Raw genomic sequence first — 18414 nt, forward strand, 5'->3', positions numbered from 1 at the left:
ACTCCACTTTAGGCCTACTGAATCAGAAACTCTAGGTGGGGGGCAGTATGTATTTTAAATAAATCTTCAGGGTAATTGTGATGAAAAGTAAAGTTAAAAAACCACTGCTTTAGGATAAAAATAAATAAATAAATAATTGCAATAGCCCCATGCTTTTCCTAGTGGCAAAGTTACTCTAAAATCACATAACCATAATTTTTCAACTGAGGTAATTTCATTGCCTCTTTAAAAGAATCAGGCCTCACAGACTCCAGATGAATGGCTTTATGATCTAATCACTCTGGAAAATGAATGGCAATTTTCTCTCAAATAAGTAAATGAATGGACACAGACATAGAAAACTATATTCTAAAGTCAATGACTACTAATTACAATCCTTCAATAGCCTCAGAAGAGTCCTGTTTTGCCTGGAGCTGCCTGGTTGTTTAGTTCTGATTTGGAAAGTTTCCTGCACCTGGGTGGTTGTATACTACTAGCTAATTCACAAACTCTCTTTTGCTGATGTTGATGTTACTCTTCAGTGTTGAGCTCTACTCCAAGCTATGCCCTAAACAGTGCCGGGACCTACTCTCAGGTGGCTGCCTGGAAGAGGGGCCATTCAGGCCAGGATTAGCAGGTTTCCTGGAGCAGGAGAGTCTGAGCTCTAGAGGCCAAGGTCAACATCACATACCTCTGTTCTGAGCCCCATGTAGACAAACACACTGGGAAAGCCTTCTAGACCTCAAGTGAAATGGACCGAGCAAACCAGCTTCTATAAACTGCTTAACGCTTGATTTAACAGGGTCATGTGCATTCCATTTCTACCACACAGCATAAATATTAGCCAGACAGAACTCGAAGGAAGTAGAATGGGACACAGAAATAGCCCAAATCAGTCTTACCTGGAGGGCTGGGGGTGGCCACTAGAGAACCTGTAGGTGTAGAAAGAGGAAAGCATCAACCCTCACAGGAGGAGACCTCTGGCCACATCCCATTTTCTGTAATAGCCCATTCAGTCCACGAGTCACTTAGAGCAGTGGTCCCCAACCTTTTTTGGGCCACGGACCGGTTTAATGTCAGAAAATATTTTCACAGACCAGCCTTTAGGGTGGGACGGATAAATGCACAAAATAAAATTATGCAACCGGCGTAAAAACTGTGGTATTTTTAAATATATATAATTGTCGAACTTACAAGACAAGCATCAAGAGTGAGTCTTAGACGAATGTAACAGAGGAAATCTGGTCATTTTTAAAAAATAAAACACCATTCAGACTTAAATATAAATAAAATGGAAATAATGTAAGTTATTTATTCTTTCTCTGCAGACCGGTACCAAGTGGCCCATGGACTGGTACTGGTTCATGGCCTGGGGGTTGGGGACCACTGACTTAGAGCACCAAGGACCCCTCACCCGAGCAGATGGCTCCGGCGTCCTCTTCGTGGCCGCAGTTGTGAGTGAACCAGGTGTCATGGGCACACAGGGCCAGGTGGCTCTCCTCGCCACTACAGTGCACATTGTCCAGGAGAATCTTCCCAAAGCCGGGACCAAAGTGGGCGCCCAGAGGGGCGGACACTGCCTGGCCACACCCAAGCTGCCTGCACACCACGTGCGCCTCCTTCAGACCCCAGCCGTCACCACACACCGACCCCCAGGTGCCCTGGTAGAAAACTTCCACCCGGCCAGAGCACCTCCCAGTCCCGTTCACGAGCCTCATCGTGGGCCAGCCTTCTGTGGAAACAAAAATAAAGGCATGGGTTTGAAATGTCAGTGCTGTACTCATCCTACTTGCCTAACTTACAAATCAGGGCGAATGTTTTGATCACTCTGCATTTATAAGCGCATTCTAGAAAAATACTGCTTACTAATTCCACCACTGCGTGATGTGGCCCCTATCAGTCACTCAACAAAGCAGATTGGATTGTAGCATGCGTATTTCCCATGTGCTGGTGAATGAGGACTTGACATTATCAACAGGACAGACGTGAAAAATTAGGGAGATGTATTTCTGTCAATGGGTAATGTGTGAATTTTTTTTTTTTTTACAGAGATAGAGAGAGAGTCAGAGAGAGGGATAGACAGGGACAGACATGACCGTGGGCCTTCAGCAAACCAAGTAACCCCTTGCTCGAGCCAGCAACCTTGGGTCCAAGCTGGTGAGCTTTTTGCTCAAACCAGATGAGCCTGAGCTCAAGCTGGCGACCTCGGGGTCTCGAACCTGGGTCCTTCTGCATCCCAGTTCGACACTCTATCCACTGCACCACCACCTGGTCAGGCTGTAATGTGTAAATTAAGTGGTTTATTTAAAAATTTTAACATGACAGCATTAAAAGCAGTAAAATCTATCTATATATCTTTATATTTATCAACATGGATGCATCTAAAAAATATAAAGACTAAAGGTCTTTAATTTTTGGAGTAAAGACTAAAAGGTGACTGAATGGTACACAGGAGCTGATGTCATCTGTGTGAAGGAAAAACACGAAATAACATACACGGAGATTGCATAATTCACACTTGTAAAGGTATTAAAAATGACCTATCAAGATATACATAAGATTCAAGAGAGCACTTGTCTCTGAGGAAGAAGGGGGGCACAGAGAGTGGGAATAAGGAATTTGGGGGACTTCGGTTGTATCTATAATGTTCTGTTTCTTGATAAGACCGGAGAGCCAATATAATAAAATGTGAGCCCCAGTCAAGTGCAGGTACAGGGGACATGGATATTTGTTTTATTGTTCTATTGTCTGAACTTTAAAATACTTCTGTGGAACAGCAGGGAAGTGGGATGTTCCGGGGCCAGCCGTGTGGAGGCCCAGCTGTTCTTCCGGGTCCCGGGGGGCTGGGGTCCTTCCCTGTGGTCCCCGTGCATCTCTGAGGCCTTGGACTGGGCAGCTCCCCAGGTCCCTTCCCTGGTTGTAGTGATCTGCCCTGGGGCTCATAAGCACAGCGGCAAGTCCTGGGAGGAAGGTGGCTGACCTGATGGGTTGGGCCAAGGAACATTGGCTCTGCGCCTCGAAGGTGGCAAGTCAACCACAGGCAGCACTAGAACCACATGGAAACGGTGGTTAGGACTGAAGCTTCTCTTCCTGAGAAGGACAAGAACCCATCGGAGAAGGACCCAGCTAGCAGCTGGTGGAGAGCCACCAGCTCTGCTCCATCTTACTGAAACATCTGGACTGGCCACATGCTCATAAAAAAACAACCCGCTTTCTCATGAGGTTGGAGTCAAGCTCAGGTGGCTGATAAGAAAGCTCCTAAATGTCACCCTGCGGCCCCCTATTGCTTTGCCCCACCCCCTTAGGCTACATTAACTCTAGGTTCTGCACAAGGGCTCAGCAGCAGTGAAATAGCCCTTGGAGAATTGGCCAAAGTTTTAAAAATCATTGTATTCATGAGTATGCTGATAATCTTGGACAACCCCACTGAGGACACTGTAAAACTTGTGACATGATCCATCTGCTTGTACCTCCCATCTGGATGGTAAAGCATGAATCTATGGGACCGTGATAGAAGCATTACTCTACCTGATGAAAGGGTTGGTAACTTTTCATTATCTTCTGAGGCTGCAAAATAGAAATATTGGTTAAAAGAATTGGCTTCATTAGTTTGCTCACATGTGAAATTTTAGTACTTCCTTCTGAGGGGACAGATTAGCACAAGTGGGGCTGCTGGCATTCCCCAGAGTGATGCCTGTGCCTCTTGAGTAGAGGGACTTGTCACCTCTGGGCATTGTCTAGCAGGACTGTTCTTAGCAAGACCAAAGTTGCCCTAAGAGGGGTCAAACGGCCCCACACATGTACCACCTATACACCCACTCATTGATTCAATAAACTCTGTGTGTGTGTGTGTGTGTGTGTGTGTGTGTGTGTGTGTGTGTGTGTGTTTCTGAAGTGAAAAATAGGGAGGCAGAGAGACAGACTCCCAACTGGGAGTGCCCAACTGGGATCTACCCATCATGCCCACTAGGGGGCAATGCTCTGCCCATCTGGGGTATTGCTCCATTGCAACCAGAGCCATTCTAGCACCTGAGGCAGAGACCATGGAGCCATTCTAAGATGGTTGTGGGAGGGGAACAGAGAGAGAGAAAGGAGAGGGGGTGGGGTGGAGAAGCAGATGGGTGCTTCTCCTGTGTGCCCTGGCTGGGAACTGAACCCGGGACTTCCACACACCAGGCCAACGCCCTACCACTGAGCCAACTGGCCAGGGCCTCAATAAACTTTTACTGGGTGCCTATAAAGTGCCAAATACTGTGATAGGTGTTTAGGGATGTGGTGATGGGCAAGGCACATAGAACCCTTGTCCTCATGAAGCTTAAAATCAGTGCCAACAGTGACACTCATCATCTCCAAGAGCCCTTGGTGGTGAATATTCCCTGGTCCTGAGCTTCAGCTCACCCTTTCTATGGGATCAAAATGCTGAAAGTGGCATATACAATGTACTACACCCATTTTTAAACTGTTAACTCATAGCTCATTGACTTACCTGACCATATGGTCGGGTGGTTCACGTCTTCTGGGATGGTGGAAGTTGAGAGTACTGTTGGGAAAACAACAATACAAGGAAAATGACCCCTGGTAGCTAATCCTGAATGGAAAGAGACCAGTTTTTTTTTCCATCTGCTTCACACTTCCAGGAGAAGAATTCAATTAGCGTCACACCGGCTCATTCAACAGAATTTTAAAGGAACTGGCAGCCTGAAACCATTATGTCAGACCCAAGGGTCACATACTGTAGGACTCCATTTATATGAAATATCCAGAAGAGGTCAGTCCAGAGAGACAGAGAGCAAGTTGGTGACTGCCAGGGATGGGGGGAGAGAGGAGTTGTGACATAATGGTCATGGCCATCAGCAAAGAGCAGAGAGGCTGTGCCTTCTCCACTCAGTCACGGGGCAGAGTCCTGGGCCAGCACTGCCCCACAGGGCACACTCAAGCCCGCACTCACACTGCATGGCCGAGCACCAGGCTCTCTGCTAAGATAGTTGGTAACATTATTAACTCACTGATGACACGTCACAACTCTTTGAAGTACACAGTTGTTCTCCCCGTTTTCCGGGCAAGGAAACCAGCACAAAGAGGTAAAGAAGCCTGGTGAGGGGTGAGGGAGGTGGGAGAGCGTGGCCCCAAACCCAGGGGTCCAGCGGCTGGCTCCGAGCACCGTCCCGTCAAGTCAGTGGAATATGCCACCCAGGTCTCCTCTAAAGAATCCTTAGTCGCTCAGACACAAGACCTAAGAATGTAGCAGGCTTGCTCTCTCTTTGGCTAATATTTGGAAGTAGGCACATATACGCCATCTGGGTTTGTCTGCGTGGTGTTTGTTTATTCAAGCATTTACTCATTTGCTCATTTAACTAGCACTGAATACCCACCAAAGAGCTGACAACTTCCCGGATGTTAGGCCAGATGCTCTAGTCTGTTTCTCAAATTGAAAAGCGACGAGGTAACTAACCCTACGGGAACCTGTCACTCCACACACACAGACACAGACACACATGTGCCCGGCCCCTTTTCCTCTTACTCTTCATATGTGTGGAAACGTGTGACATGAAGAGTCTTAGGTTGGGATGTTTTCTGACAATTAAAATCACAGGTTATCCAACAGAAAGTGAAGCGGGACAGCATGAGATCGGGCATCTCAGCATCTTGTCACTTCCTTCTCCAATCATGCAAGCTTAGATGGCACATTAGTCACCTGGTGATGCGCAGACCCACTGGCTGTGGTGGCAGTGCCACTCAGAAGCTGTGACAAATCCGGTAGCGCTGGGAGGCGGGGGTGGGGAGGGGTCCTACCTGGTGGTGTTTCACGGGCCGTAGTCACAGGAGGGGGCTGAGTTGAGACGGCAGCAAGTAGAACTGTAATAAGGAGACGCTTGTGAACAGGGGTGCTCACAAGGACTTGAGAGAGGGGTGGCCGGCCAGGGCTCCCTGTGCTTTCACAAGATGTGGTGTTGCCTTAACGCTGAAGTGACCAGGACGGAAGGCATAGAAATGCTTAATCACCTCTTAGCCACTGACTCTCAGTCCTGTTCAGCTGAACCACCCCCATTTTCTCTCCCTCTCCCAGACTTTGTCCAAGTGCAGGTATTGGGTTGTTTTGTGATAAGAATGATGTGTTTTGGGTCTTAATATTCTCTTAAGTGTTGGCTTGGGGGTCTGCACCACCAGGACCCTGTGGTCCCCTTATTCACTTGTTCTGCCTATTTCACTCCTCAGCCTGCATCATGCTGACACGTCTCTATGTCCTGGGTACTGCCCCATGTCCTCTCCTGTCTCCAGACCTGACTCCATGCCGTACCCGACCATGGGACTCTCTTGCGGTATCCGTAAGGAACACGGGCGGAGGAAACAATGGTGGGTAGACAGCCTCCACTTATCGTTGCATTGACTTGGGTGGGTGCTACTTCTCTCCTGATTATGCCTCTCCTTTCTCTGCTTGCTGTTTGAGTCACCATATTTCAGGGTACGTCCTGAGTGATGTGTCTGTATCGGTGACACAGAGTAGTAGCAACTACAGAACTAAATTCGATAAACACGTGCAGGAGGCAGAACACTGGCCTCCCAAAGACGCTCGCATCGTACGTAATCCCTAGAACCTCCGAAAACATTTGGTTACCTGGCAAAGGGGAATTAAGGTCGCTAATGGCTGCCTTAAGATAGGGACATCAGGCGGGCCCAGGTAACCACAAGCCACCATTAAATGTGGAAATGGGAGGCAGAAGAAGACACAGAGAAATTTGAAGACTCTACTCTGCTGGCTTTGAAGATAAGAGGCCACGAGCCAAGGAATGCAGGCCGCCTCTAGAAGCCGGAAAAGAAGGGAGAAGGCTCCCCCTCTGTGTGCCGCCAGGGTGCACAGAGCTCCAGGCGATGACTTGATTTCAGCCCAGGGAGACTCACTTTGGTCTTCTGCCCTCTAGAACGGCAAGATAATAAACTTGTGTTGCTTAAACCACTAAGCGTGTGGCAATTTGTTACAAAAGCACAGGAAACTCAGACATAAGCAGGTATTCTCTGTGATCCAGTGATGTTTCTTCGGAAGAAAATTTGAAACACGCCATTTATAAAAGTTGAAAGGGTTCGAATACTCTCAGAGTAGCTGACCAAAATGACACTTAGAGACAATGACAAAACCACTATGGTCCAAATGGTTTTCAGTATTTATGAAACAACAGTAGCACTGTTTCTCTTTTTTTATTTAAAGAATTTAGAGACCCTATTGGGGGCAATACCATCAAAATTAGCTCCACACAAACTCAACTGTAAGGGGCAGGCTATGAGTCACTAAGGAAAATAACAGCAATTCTTTTATTTATTTCTTTTCTGTGTTTGGATGGGCAATTAGAAATACCCCAGGGAAAACGGCACAAGAATGTTCTCTTACCTGATAATATGGTTGCCGAGTTTCCATCACCTTTCGGCACAAGAAAAATAGAAATGCTTTTTATTTAATTAAATTGAATAACGTTTACCTTACCTCCTTATTGATTTTCAACAAATCTTTAATGTGACAGGTCAAAAATGTGAAACGTAAAATATGGTGACGTCCTGGAGAAATACGGTTCCCGGGACAATATAAGCGCTCAGACGTATTTGCTGATGAGATTGTTTCGAAGAGACCCTACAGGTTAGAGCGGTCACTTGTGAGACTGGCTCTCTGGAATGCCCACACACCAGGAGCATGCCAGTCACCGCTGGAGCTCAGGGCCCCTGCCTGTTCAGGGCAGCGATTCCCAACAGGGGCCAAAGCGGGACGACCCGGGCATGTCCACATCGGAGCTCCTTCCCAGCTCATGCCCTCTCGCGACCCAGTGGCCTGATACGTTCCTCCTCGGTCCTTGGTGAATATTTCCAATATATATATGCATCCCTTGCTACATGAATAAACTAATGTTTCAGGGAGAAAATGTGGGTAATGCCCCCCACTCTGAACGTGGCTCCACAATGCCAATTTTGGTTTTAAACTAGAAGGAGAATGTGACTACAAGTTCAACATCAAAATACTTCCTACCTTGGGGCATCCGGAGTGAGTCCTCGGCGTTCTCCTCGGGCCGAGGGGGTGAGACTTCAGCAGCTGTTAGGATGTAAAAGCGTTCACGCCCTTCACCGGCCACATTGAGCCCACACCGTGGGAAAGGACGTACACACGTTGAGCCCTTGCAGGAGCCATACAAGTAATTTACCTAGACTTTTTCCTTACAGTGGTAGGGGAGTGCTTTTAACAGCAATTCCGTTGGGAAAGTAAAACAAAAACATCAATGCTAGAGAGTAACTTAAAACCCTCATGATCGAAATAAAAATAAACAGCTCACTCTTGCGAGAGGAAGTGGCCCAATAGCGTTTTCTGATTAGTGATGGGATCATCTTAATGGCCCAGGAATGTGGAAATGACAAATAATGACTGTGGAAACATGGCAGTCTGATCCCTCCTACTATTTATTCCGTGTCTTCCTTTAAGATCTGCCCAAGTAGCTCAGAGAATGAAAAATGTTAGTTTGATAAAACAGAAGCACAAACTTACCCAAAGCAGGCTTTAAATACTCAGTCTCCGCTGATATGTAAGAAAAGAAAAGATCACTTAGAAAAGAGCTATTTTTTCCCCAGAAATGCTTCAATTCAAAATAAATTTTAAAATGAAAGAATATGACTCCCAGAAATAAAAACGTTGAACCCCCCGCCTCAGTTCAGATGACTGATAATTAAACATCGAACACATACATGTTTATTCGTGCAGCGTGTCTAATAACACATGTTCCGTCCAGCTGCTAGTGCTGTGTGCCCCCTGCAGACTCCCCAGCACCCCCACCAAGGAGACAGATGATCATCACACACACAGAGCAGGGGGAGCCCAGTGGCTTTCTGGAATAGACGACTTTGATGGAATTTGAGATCCCAAACCCAGCCAAACAAAGCCAAATAGAAACAAAATATAAATATATATGCAAATAAACCATCACACACACACACACACACACACACACACACACACACACACACACACATCCCTGCCCAACATTTAAGCTGTCTGAATTGACTTTGAAAACATTAATTACATTAGTGTCACATGGATAGTCTTTCTGGTTGGATACAATTAAAATTTTTAGCAAGTGACCAAGTCCACACTCCAGACACACTGAATTAGTTCTATGATTTCCCACTGCACACATGTTGGTCTATTGTCACTAGTACTCTGCTGAATAATCATCATGGGTTTGGTGGAAATTCACTTGTATATCTAGACCAGAGGTTCTCAGTAGGGGTCAGTTTGCCCCGACCCTGATGGATATTTGATCATACCTGAAGACATTTGTGGTTGTCATTCAGTGAGTAGAGTTCAGGGATGAGGCTAAACAGCCTCCAGTGCACAGGGCAGTCCCCACCACAAAGAATTACGTGGCTTAAATATTCATAGTGCCTAGGTTGAGAAACCCTGGTCTACAATGACCATGATCATCACTGATTGGTCAAAGATCTGTGACTAGCAATACATGGCTGGGACTCACAATCAAGAGGACAAAAAAAAAAAAAAAGTCAGTGCGATCCATTTATGAACACCCTCGTTTCTTCACCTTCGTTAGACTGCAAGCTTTCAGTGGGAAACGTGATCGCTTAGTTCCCACAGTGTCCCTAAGAAAGGCAGAGCGCCCATGGCATGTGGTCAATGCCACTGGTGACTTATGTCATGTTTGTGTCAGTCGTTGTGAGATCTAGCCCTTGGAATGGCACCACCAATGTCTTCCACTATTTTTCTCAGTACAAAATTCACTTCAACCTCTGGTGGCTAGAAAATCCCTGAGCTCAACTTGAAGCTCTGGGGTTACCAATGCCTCTTTAATTCTGGCTCACAGCAGTGGTCAGAGACAATCCTGGCCGGTTGGCTCAGTGGTGGGGCATTGGCCCTGCATGTGGATGGCCCGGGTTCAATTCCTGGTCAGTGCATGCTGGAGAAGTGACTATCTGCTTCTCCACCCCTCCCCCTCTCACTTCTCTCTCTCTCTCTTTCTCTCTCTCTCTCTTCCCCTCCTGCAGCCATGGTTTGATTGTTACAAGTGCATCAGCCCTGGGCACTGAGGATGGCTCCACAGAGCTTCTGCCTCAGGCACTACAAATAGCTTGATTGTGAGCATGGCCCCAGGTGAGCAGAGCGTCAGCCTCAGATAGGGATTGCCATGTGGACCCCAGTCAGGGCACATGTAGGAGTCTGTCTCTCTGCCTCCCCTCCTGTCACTTGGAAAAAAGAAAAAAACATAGAAGTGGTCAGAGATAGTCTGTGACGGCGTGGCTGCAAGCATCGCTAATGAGGCCAGTGGAGACGCCAGGTGGAAAACGGGATGTGCACCCTCGGAAGGAGAGCCGGCATTACCTGAGCAGACGACACTGGCATCTTCTCCAGGACCGCAGTTATGAAGGGACCAGCCGGCGTGAGGACACTGTCCCAGAAAACTCTCCCTTCCTGTACAGCCCATGTTATCCAGCAGAAAGCCACCTTCACCGCCACCGAATTGGGCCTCAACAGGGGCGGCGAGGGCACGCCCACAGTTCAGCTGCCGGCACACCACCCCGGCGTCGTTCACATCCCACTGGTCGTCACAAACCCTGCCCCACTGGCCGTGGTAGAACACTTCCACACGCCCGGAACATCGGCTTGACCCATTCACTAGTCGCAGCGGTGGCCAGCCTTTCAAAGATACAAAAATATTACATGTTTGGAGAAGGAACATATTCTGCATCAACCCAGTCATTTAAACACACAACAAGGGTTTGCGGAACACGCGGGGGCAGAGCGGATAGCACTGCACTCACAGAACCGATCTCTGTTGTCACAGAGTTGGAGTCTAGTTTAAGGAAAATGGAGGAGGCAGTCACATTAATCTAAACTAAGTTTAGATTTACAGCAGTGCAAAGTGCTAAGAAGCAAACAGGGAGATATTCATAATGGTTTAAGAGTACATAATGGAAGTGGGGCTTCCACTTTTCTAAGAAGTGACAAAAGACCCGAGACTTGAGGAAACAGAGAGAGATAGGGTGGAGGGCAGAGCCTTCCTCACTGCACTGGAGAAAGGCAGAGGTTTATGAATGAAGTCAATGCACAGGGATCCCCAGATGAAATCGTTCTGCTTGGTAGTATTTGCAAGGTTGGAGACCTACCCACCCTTAGAAGTGCATGACCCACCACCACATCAAACAAGGGTTAGAAAATCTGTGTTATCACCAGCAAATGGTGTTAAGATCTTAGCGTCCAGGAGCAGAGAGAAAGGAGAGGCGTTATTGCTGTATAAAATAGTCCACCTAAGTTTATTGGGGAGCACTGCACGTACAGGATGGTCTCATGGAGTTGACATTGAGCTCAGGGCATGCTTTGGGAAAGGGAGTTAGTGCGTTGTTCTTGATCAGTGGCAAGTGAGAAATTAACCGCGTAGTTGGGCTGCTCAGAGTGACTCGCACCTTGCTCTTCTAAATCGGGCTATTTGTTGAACATGCCTCGTACTGGAAAGGCAAGAGTCCAATGCCTGTGGAGGTGTGTCCCCGGCACTCAGAAAGGGACTTCTGAGGAAGAGGAGCGCCCAAGGGCTCAGGGACATATGACATGCGCTCCTTTCTCCGTTAGTCTCTGAACTTGCCAGGCAGCCATGAAATGTGCATGTGCCCCGAGGCTGTACACAAGGTCCGTGCACACGGAGGGGTCTCTGTGGGAGCTGCTGCCGTACAAGTGGGGGGGAGGGGACTGCAGGGGTTGAATTGCTATGGTTTAGAGTGTTTGGGGGAGTATTCCTGAAATAAAGAGCCAGGATGAGGGGAAGGTTTAAGAGGTAGCAGGGAGCTTCGTGAGAGAGGGGATAGCACTAGGGGGAGTGACAAGGACAGAAGGACAGACAGGGTCTCCTTTGGGCTGGCACAAGGAGGAAAGGGAAGGTGAAACAGGTGGTTCCGAGTGTACATGTACATGTGTGAGCGAGAGAGAGACAGCGTATGTACATGTGTTGGTGTGTGTGCATGTATGTGCGCGGCTGGGGGTGGGGGAGGCAGGCCCAGAACTATCAGCCTCACAAGCCACATGAGACGGCGCCACGCTTGCCGAAGGCGTGAGCAGAGGGGGATGAGCCAGCAGGCAGCTGGGTGGGTCCAGCTGAGATCTGACACTGTGGACTCCCATCCGACCACGGCACCAGGGAATGGCGCCCAGGGCTGTGTGTCCCGGGCGGGCTCTGGAGACACGAGGTAAGGACAGGGGGTTGCGGTCAGCGTGTCGGAACTGGAGACAGAGCAGGCTCAGGACCAGAGCTGAACAGACTGCAACTTGATCACAATGTGGTTTTTAGAGACGACTTTAACTATTTAACTTGGACTGTGTTGATCAGATCAATTCTACACCAGGGAACAATCACATTTTCAGAAAGAGCCCTTCCTTTTCCGATGGTCAACAAGCTGCCCTTTGTCCTCACATTTTCAATGTGAATCACACTAGTAATACTAAGCGAGCTGTGTGGTCTGCAGGGCCCCAAATCCCTCCTGATATCAGCGAGACCTGTACTGAACCACAGCTGTATTTCTTGTGGCTGTTCCCGGAAGGTCTCACTGGCCCCATTGTCTGTAAGACTCTTGTGCAATCAGCACGAGGAGCCCTAAACACCTACAAGGCCATATCGTATCACTAATCCGCTTGTTCTTGGAAGCGCAAGAACACTCTTCTATAAACTGTAGAGTGAAGTGCACATCTCAGGTGAGAGGGGGAGGATAAGTGGACAAAAGCATTGGAAAAGGAGCAAAAGGAAAGAAGGACGGACAGTTGTTGGGAAAATGGCCCCGTGATAGTGCTACTTGCTAATCGTGTCTATAAGACCTACTGGCTTCCAAATGCCCTTAGATTCAAGCAGCTCAGAGGAAACAAGGCCATAGCCCCGCTGTGTTTGTTTTGAGAGGACCCAGAAAGCAGACATCAGTGGTGTGATGGTCTGGCCATTGCTGTTCATTCATTTATTCAGACCATTTATGGAGTGCTCTTTACTGTGCCAGCAACTCTGCTAGAAAGTGGGTCCAGACACATGGGTGTAACAACACGTGCCCTCAGTGTGGCAAGTATTGGCAGTAAGTTTGCAAATTTTAAGAAAATCAGGGAAAGGCAGAAGAAGAAGAGAGATGAACATTGCTGTAACTGGAGTGTCGAGGTGCCCAATTCAGTGGAATCAATAGCGCTCATTTCGGCTGATTTGGCCACTGGGACTTGGTTTCTCAATGCGATGGGAGGAGAGGTGGGACCAGAAGGGAGGCTGATCTTTGTCTCTAGAGGTCTCCTCTCTGCTCTTCCCAGTGCATTAGCGAGTAGTCATCAAGATGTCGTCTTAAGAGAATCACTGAATGTTGGAGTGTCTCTTTTGCAGTTCCAAGAAATCATTAAACCCACTTGTCCCAAACTGGGGGTGGTCTCTCAACCCCCCATCCCATGTCTATCCTAAATCCTTCCGACACCTGATTCCAGACAGATTAAATCGTAGTCCAATTCCACTTCCCAAAAGTAGCAATGCACTTCAAGTAAGTAGTTGGGGGGGGGGGGAGAGCTCACTGAGATTCATTCCAGATTGTTCCAGGGGTCACTATTAACCATGCCTATAATTATATCCCCCAAACCTAGAGTTGGTTCCTTTTAGCACCATCGACGTCAGCATCCTCTTTGCCACACACTGGAACCAATATGATGAACTTGAATTTTGAATGATCTTAGACATTTGAATAATGTTATGCTTCAAAAAGTTTCATCTGGCCTGACCAGGCAGTGGTGCAGTGGATAGAGCATTGGACTGGGATGTGGAGGGCCCAGGTTCGAGACCCTGAGGTCGCCAGCTTGAGCACAGGCTCATCTGGTTTGAGCAAAAAGCTCACCAGTTTGGACCCAAGATCGCTGGCTCAAGCAAGGGGTTACTCAGTCTGCTGAAGGCCCATGGTCAAGGCACATATGAGAAAGCAATCAATGAACAACTAAGGTGTTGCAATGAAAAACTGATGATTGATGCTTCTCATCTCTCTCCGTTCCTGTCTGTCTGTCCCTATCTATCCCTCTCTCTGACTCTCTCTCTGTCCCTGTAAAAAAAAAAAAAAAAAAAAAAAGTTTCATCCTTTTTCCATCTGCACTTTATATAGTTCACAACTCTCCGGAGTACCTATCTGTATAGTATTGATATACTCCTTTCCTGCTATGTATGCTAAAAATATTAAATCTAGAGCTTGAAACCTATTACTTAAATACTGAAAGAGAAAAATATCTTGGTTTCTTGGAGAATGGATACATCATAGTAAAATGTTGTGATCAAAATCTGATCATCTATATTTTCCTCTCTTCTTGGTTTAAAATATACATTTTAGAATTTATTATATCTAAAGTAACAGTTAACATTGATTTAGCATTTTCTAGGCCTGAGGCACTCTTCTAAGTAATTTATAAACATTATCTTATTAAATCTTCCCAACAATCCAATGAATTATTGCCTTTATATGTGAGAGAAAACAGCAAATGGAGAGATTTAAAAACTTGCCCAAATTCATGTGGTCAGAAAATAACAAAGTTAGGGTTTGAATTTTGCAGATATTTTTGGTCCTAAAGCCATATTCCCAAACTCATACATCATCAGGCATCTAAATAAAAATCAGGGTCCCAAAAGGATTCAAGAAATCAATTAGCCCGACCAGGCGGTGGCGCAGTGGATAGAGCGTTGGACTGGGATGCAGAGGACCCAGGTTTGAGACCCCGAGGTCGCCAGCTTGAGTGCCGGCTCATCTGGTTTGAGCAAAAGCTCACCACCTGGGACCCAAGGTCGCTGGCTCGAGCAAGGGGTTACTCAGTCTGCTGAAGGCCCGCAGTCAAGGCACATATAAGAAAGCAATCAATGAACAGCTAAGGTGTCACAACGAAAAACTGATGAAAAAAAAAGAAATCAATTAAATCCTTCTTAACAACCTAGAATGTTTTAAATAAATATGTTTGAGTAGCTGACATAAACATATCTATTCAATTACTTGAAGAATAAATAAAGAGTTTGAGGCAAGGGAAGTGAAGGCAAAAATAAATGAATGGGACATCAAACTAAGAAGTTTTTGCTCAGCAAGAGAAACTGACAACAAAATAAACAGCCAACTAAATGGGAAATGATATTTTCAAGCAACAGCTCAGATAAGAGCCAATATCCAAAATATACAAAGAACTCATAAAACTCAACAACAAACAAACAAACAATCCAATAAAAAAATGGGAAGAGGACATGAACAGACACTTCTCCCAGGAAGAAATACAAATGGCCAACAGATATATGAAAAGATGCTCATCTTCATTAGTTATTAGAGAAATGCAAATCAAAACTGCAATGAGATACCACCTCACACCTGTTAGATTAGCTATTATCAACAAGACAGGTAATAGCAAATGTTGGAGAGGCTGTGGAGAAAAAGGAACCCTCATTCACTGTTGGTGGGAATGTAAAATAGCATAACCATTATGGAGGAAAGTATGGTGGTTCCTCAAAAAACTGAAAATAGAACTACCTTATGACCTAGCAATCCCTCTACTGGGCATATACCCCCAAAACTCAGAAACATTGATATGTAAAGACACATGCAGCCCCATGTTCATTGCAGCATTGTTCACAGTGGCTAACACAACCAAAAAGCCCTTCAATAGATGACTGGATAAAGAAGACGTGGCACATATACACTATGGAATACTACTCAGCCATAAGAAATGATGACATTGGATCATTTACAACAAAATGGTGGGATCTTGATAACATTATATGGAGTGAAATAAGTAAATCAGAAAAAACCAAGAACTGCATTATTCCATACGTAGGTGGGACATAAAAACGAGACTAAGAGACATGGACAAGAGTGTGGTGGTTATGGGGGGGGGGAGGAGAGGGAGGGAGGGAGAGGGGAAGGGGGAAGGGGGAAGGGGGAAGGGGGAAGGGGGAAGGGGGAAGGGGGAAGGGGGAAGGGGGAAGGGGAGGAGCACAAAGAAAACTAGATAGAAGGTGATGGAGGACAATCTGACTTTGGGTGATGGGTATGCAACATAATTGAATGACAAGATAACCTAGACATGTTTTCTTTGAACATATGTACCCTGATTTATTGATGTCATCCCATTAAAATTAATAAAAATTTAAAAAATTTAAAAAAATAAAGAGTTTGAGTATAAACTTTACAATCAAACATTATTCTTTGGGTGGTAAAAGTTAGGCTTTCCTTTATAGCAAAAAAAAAAAATTATATTCAAGTTATTTATTGTTCAAGAGTCTTTCCAAATTTTTATTTGTTAGTATAAATAGGAAAGCTAAATAATAAAGGACTTTAATCTTTCTTCCTAAAGTCATAAAATCATGATAAAAATAATTGAAGTCGTGGACAGTTTAAATTAGTTGAGTTCCAAACTAAGTTAAAATTTCTTTAAGAGGACTACATGTGGAGTACAGATTAAGACTAAGAATATCAAATGGATAATTTTTTTAAAATTAAAAAGGTATAGATTTTCAGATTAGAAGACTTCATGAATCAAGTCCGGATAATTGCATATCATATCAGGCTAAAGATATTCTTCTACGGTACATTTTCCAACTCCATTGAGTAACAGGAAAGAAACCATGACAGCAATCCAATACCTCCACTGCTAAATATCCATAGATAAGCCATAGAACACTTTCAAAATCTTTCATTATCCCACGGCCAAGTCCTCCTCTTAATCCACCTCTCTCCAAAATTGTGAAAACAGAGCCATGCTTTTAAAGAGCCATGCTGTACATGGGCTAGTGCCTTGCTCACAAAAAAACAAATCTCACAGAAAACATTTTACCCAACTTCCCTAAATCCATCATGATTACGCATTCAGTGACTATCACAGCAACATTCCAATCAGTGGTTGGATTGCATGGAACACAGTTAAAGCTCTATTTGTCTAGATTTCGTTTTAAGCTTCCCCAACAGCGGGCTGGCAGACCATGTGGAAATACCTATACTCTCCCTTTCAAACTTGGAACAAGGCATGGGCAAAATGGCCCCGGGGCATCAGCTGCTGTACCTGCTTCGTGTAGAGTAACCACAGGGAAGAGCAGCGGCCAGAGGAGGAGGGCTGGGCAGCCCATGTCGGGAAGGCTTCCAGCTACTGCAGAACCTGGGGTTTCAGCTTTATATGCTCTCCGGACTCCCCGGTGGGGCGGCCCATGCAACCTGATGCTTTGCTCAGGCTTGGATGGGCAGGCATTTGGAGCAGGGGACAACCCCTTTGCTCTGGCATTTGTGTACATGTGCTGTGGGGAGTGTTGGAATCCATGAGAGTCTGAAAAGACCAGAGTAACAGGCTTTATTGAAAGGAAGAAAGGAACCCTGCCCGGCACTTCTCTGGGGAGAAGAGCACCAGTACAAGCTAGGGGAATGAATGTTATAGGGTAAAAAAGAATTTCGAGTATGTGGGTGTTGAATCAAAAGTCCTGGTATGTATAGAGTGCTTCTCCTAGGGGCAGCTTGCCAGCTTCTTGGAATTCCTCTGCCTCAGGGGCGATAGTCCAGTAAGGGTGAGGTCTGACAGTAAGCGGAACATCAAGAGGGCAGTTTGGAATTCACGTATCTATCATTTCTCAACTCTGTGGTTACATATAAAAGAAAGGCAGTTATTAATTTTTTAATATACAGTGAGGGGTGATGAGGAGAAAGAGGAGAAAAAATTGGAAAATTATTGCTTCTTCTGGAGAGAACTCAAGAAGGGAACCTTGCCAAACCAAGTTCCCCATCCAGTTAAGGAGGTCATCAATTTCTGTACTGTGAGGTCTGAACCAGGCAATGTCCTCGAAAACCTAAGTGAGGAAGTAAAAAAATCTTGCGAGGTAATAATTGTTCGTTGCTTGCTGCAAGTGCTGATCTGGTTCCTCTCGAATGGGAGGACATGTGGAGAGTTTTAGAGACAGGGAACCTGTTGGTGTAAGTTTTAGAAGGACTGAGTATGTGTGGTTTAAAAGGAAGGGGGTTTGGAGAACATTCAGGAGGGAACTTCTCGGGCTGAGGGGCGGCTTCTTCCTGCTGTCATCCCTACCTATTTGATATTTCTCTCATGAAGTTCTCCTTGGGGTACTGGGGAATAGGAGTGTAGGAGCATTTGATTGTAGGTATCCTAGAGATTTCTCTCATTCGAGCCTGTATGAACTTGATAAAGAAAGAGGCAAGTATTTGGAGATCCGGATTGCAGAGATAAAGAGGGTTGTATAGCAGAGGTGAAAGTTCTTCCATGGTAAAGTTAGAGATATTTTTTCCTGGCAGCCCTGGAGAGAGCAGTTAGCTAAAAGAAATGTTTCATGTCCGTTTGTAGGCTCTTCTTCAGCCAAGAAGACCCAGCGGTCTTGTCCCCTTACTATGTGAAGGGTAAAAAGACTGGGAAGCGTTAAGAGGTGCATGCTATTCATT

At 45.9% G+C, this 18414-nt stretch overlaps 1 protein-coding gene across 1 annotated transcript; it reads right to left on the bottom strand.

Annotated features, from left to right (window-relative positions):
* Positions 1–547: 547 nt before the first annotated feature.
* On the bottom strand, positions 548–17101 carry LOC136384938 (putative DMBT1-like protein). The gene is made up of 12 exons (XM_066355597.1): positions 17039–17101; positions 10343–10657; positions 8501–8530; positions 7991–8053; positions 7364–7393; positions 5773–5835; positions 4466–4519; positions 3508–3546; positions 2960–3025; positions 1394–1711; positions 882–911; positions 548–582 (listed from the first exon to the last, which is right to left on the bottom strand). The coding sequence occupies exons 2-12, from the start codon at positions 10443–10445 to the stop codon at positions 548–550; spliced, it is 831 nt and encodes a 276-aa protein (XP_066211694.1). The 5' UTR covers positions 10446–10657; positions 17039–17101.
* Between the last annotated feature and the right edge of the window lie 1313 nt (positions 17102–18414).

This window comes from Saccopteryx leptura, chromosome 13 (assembly GCF_036850995.1).
Source record: "Saccopteryx leptura isolate mSacLep1 chromosome 13, mSacLep1_pri_phased_curated, whole genome shotgun sequence".
Taxonomy (NCBI): Eukaryota; Metazoa; Chordata; class Mammalia; order Chiroptera; family Emballonuridae; genus Saccopteryx; species Saccopteryx leptura.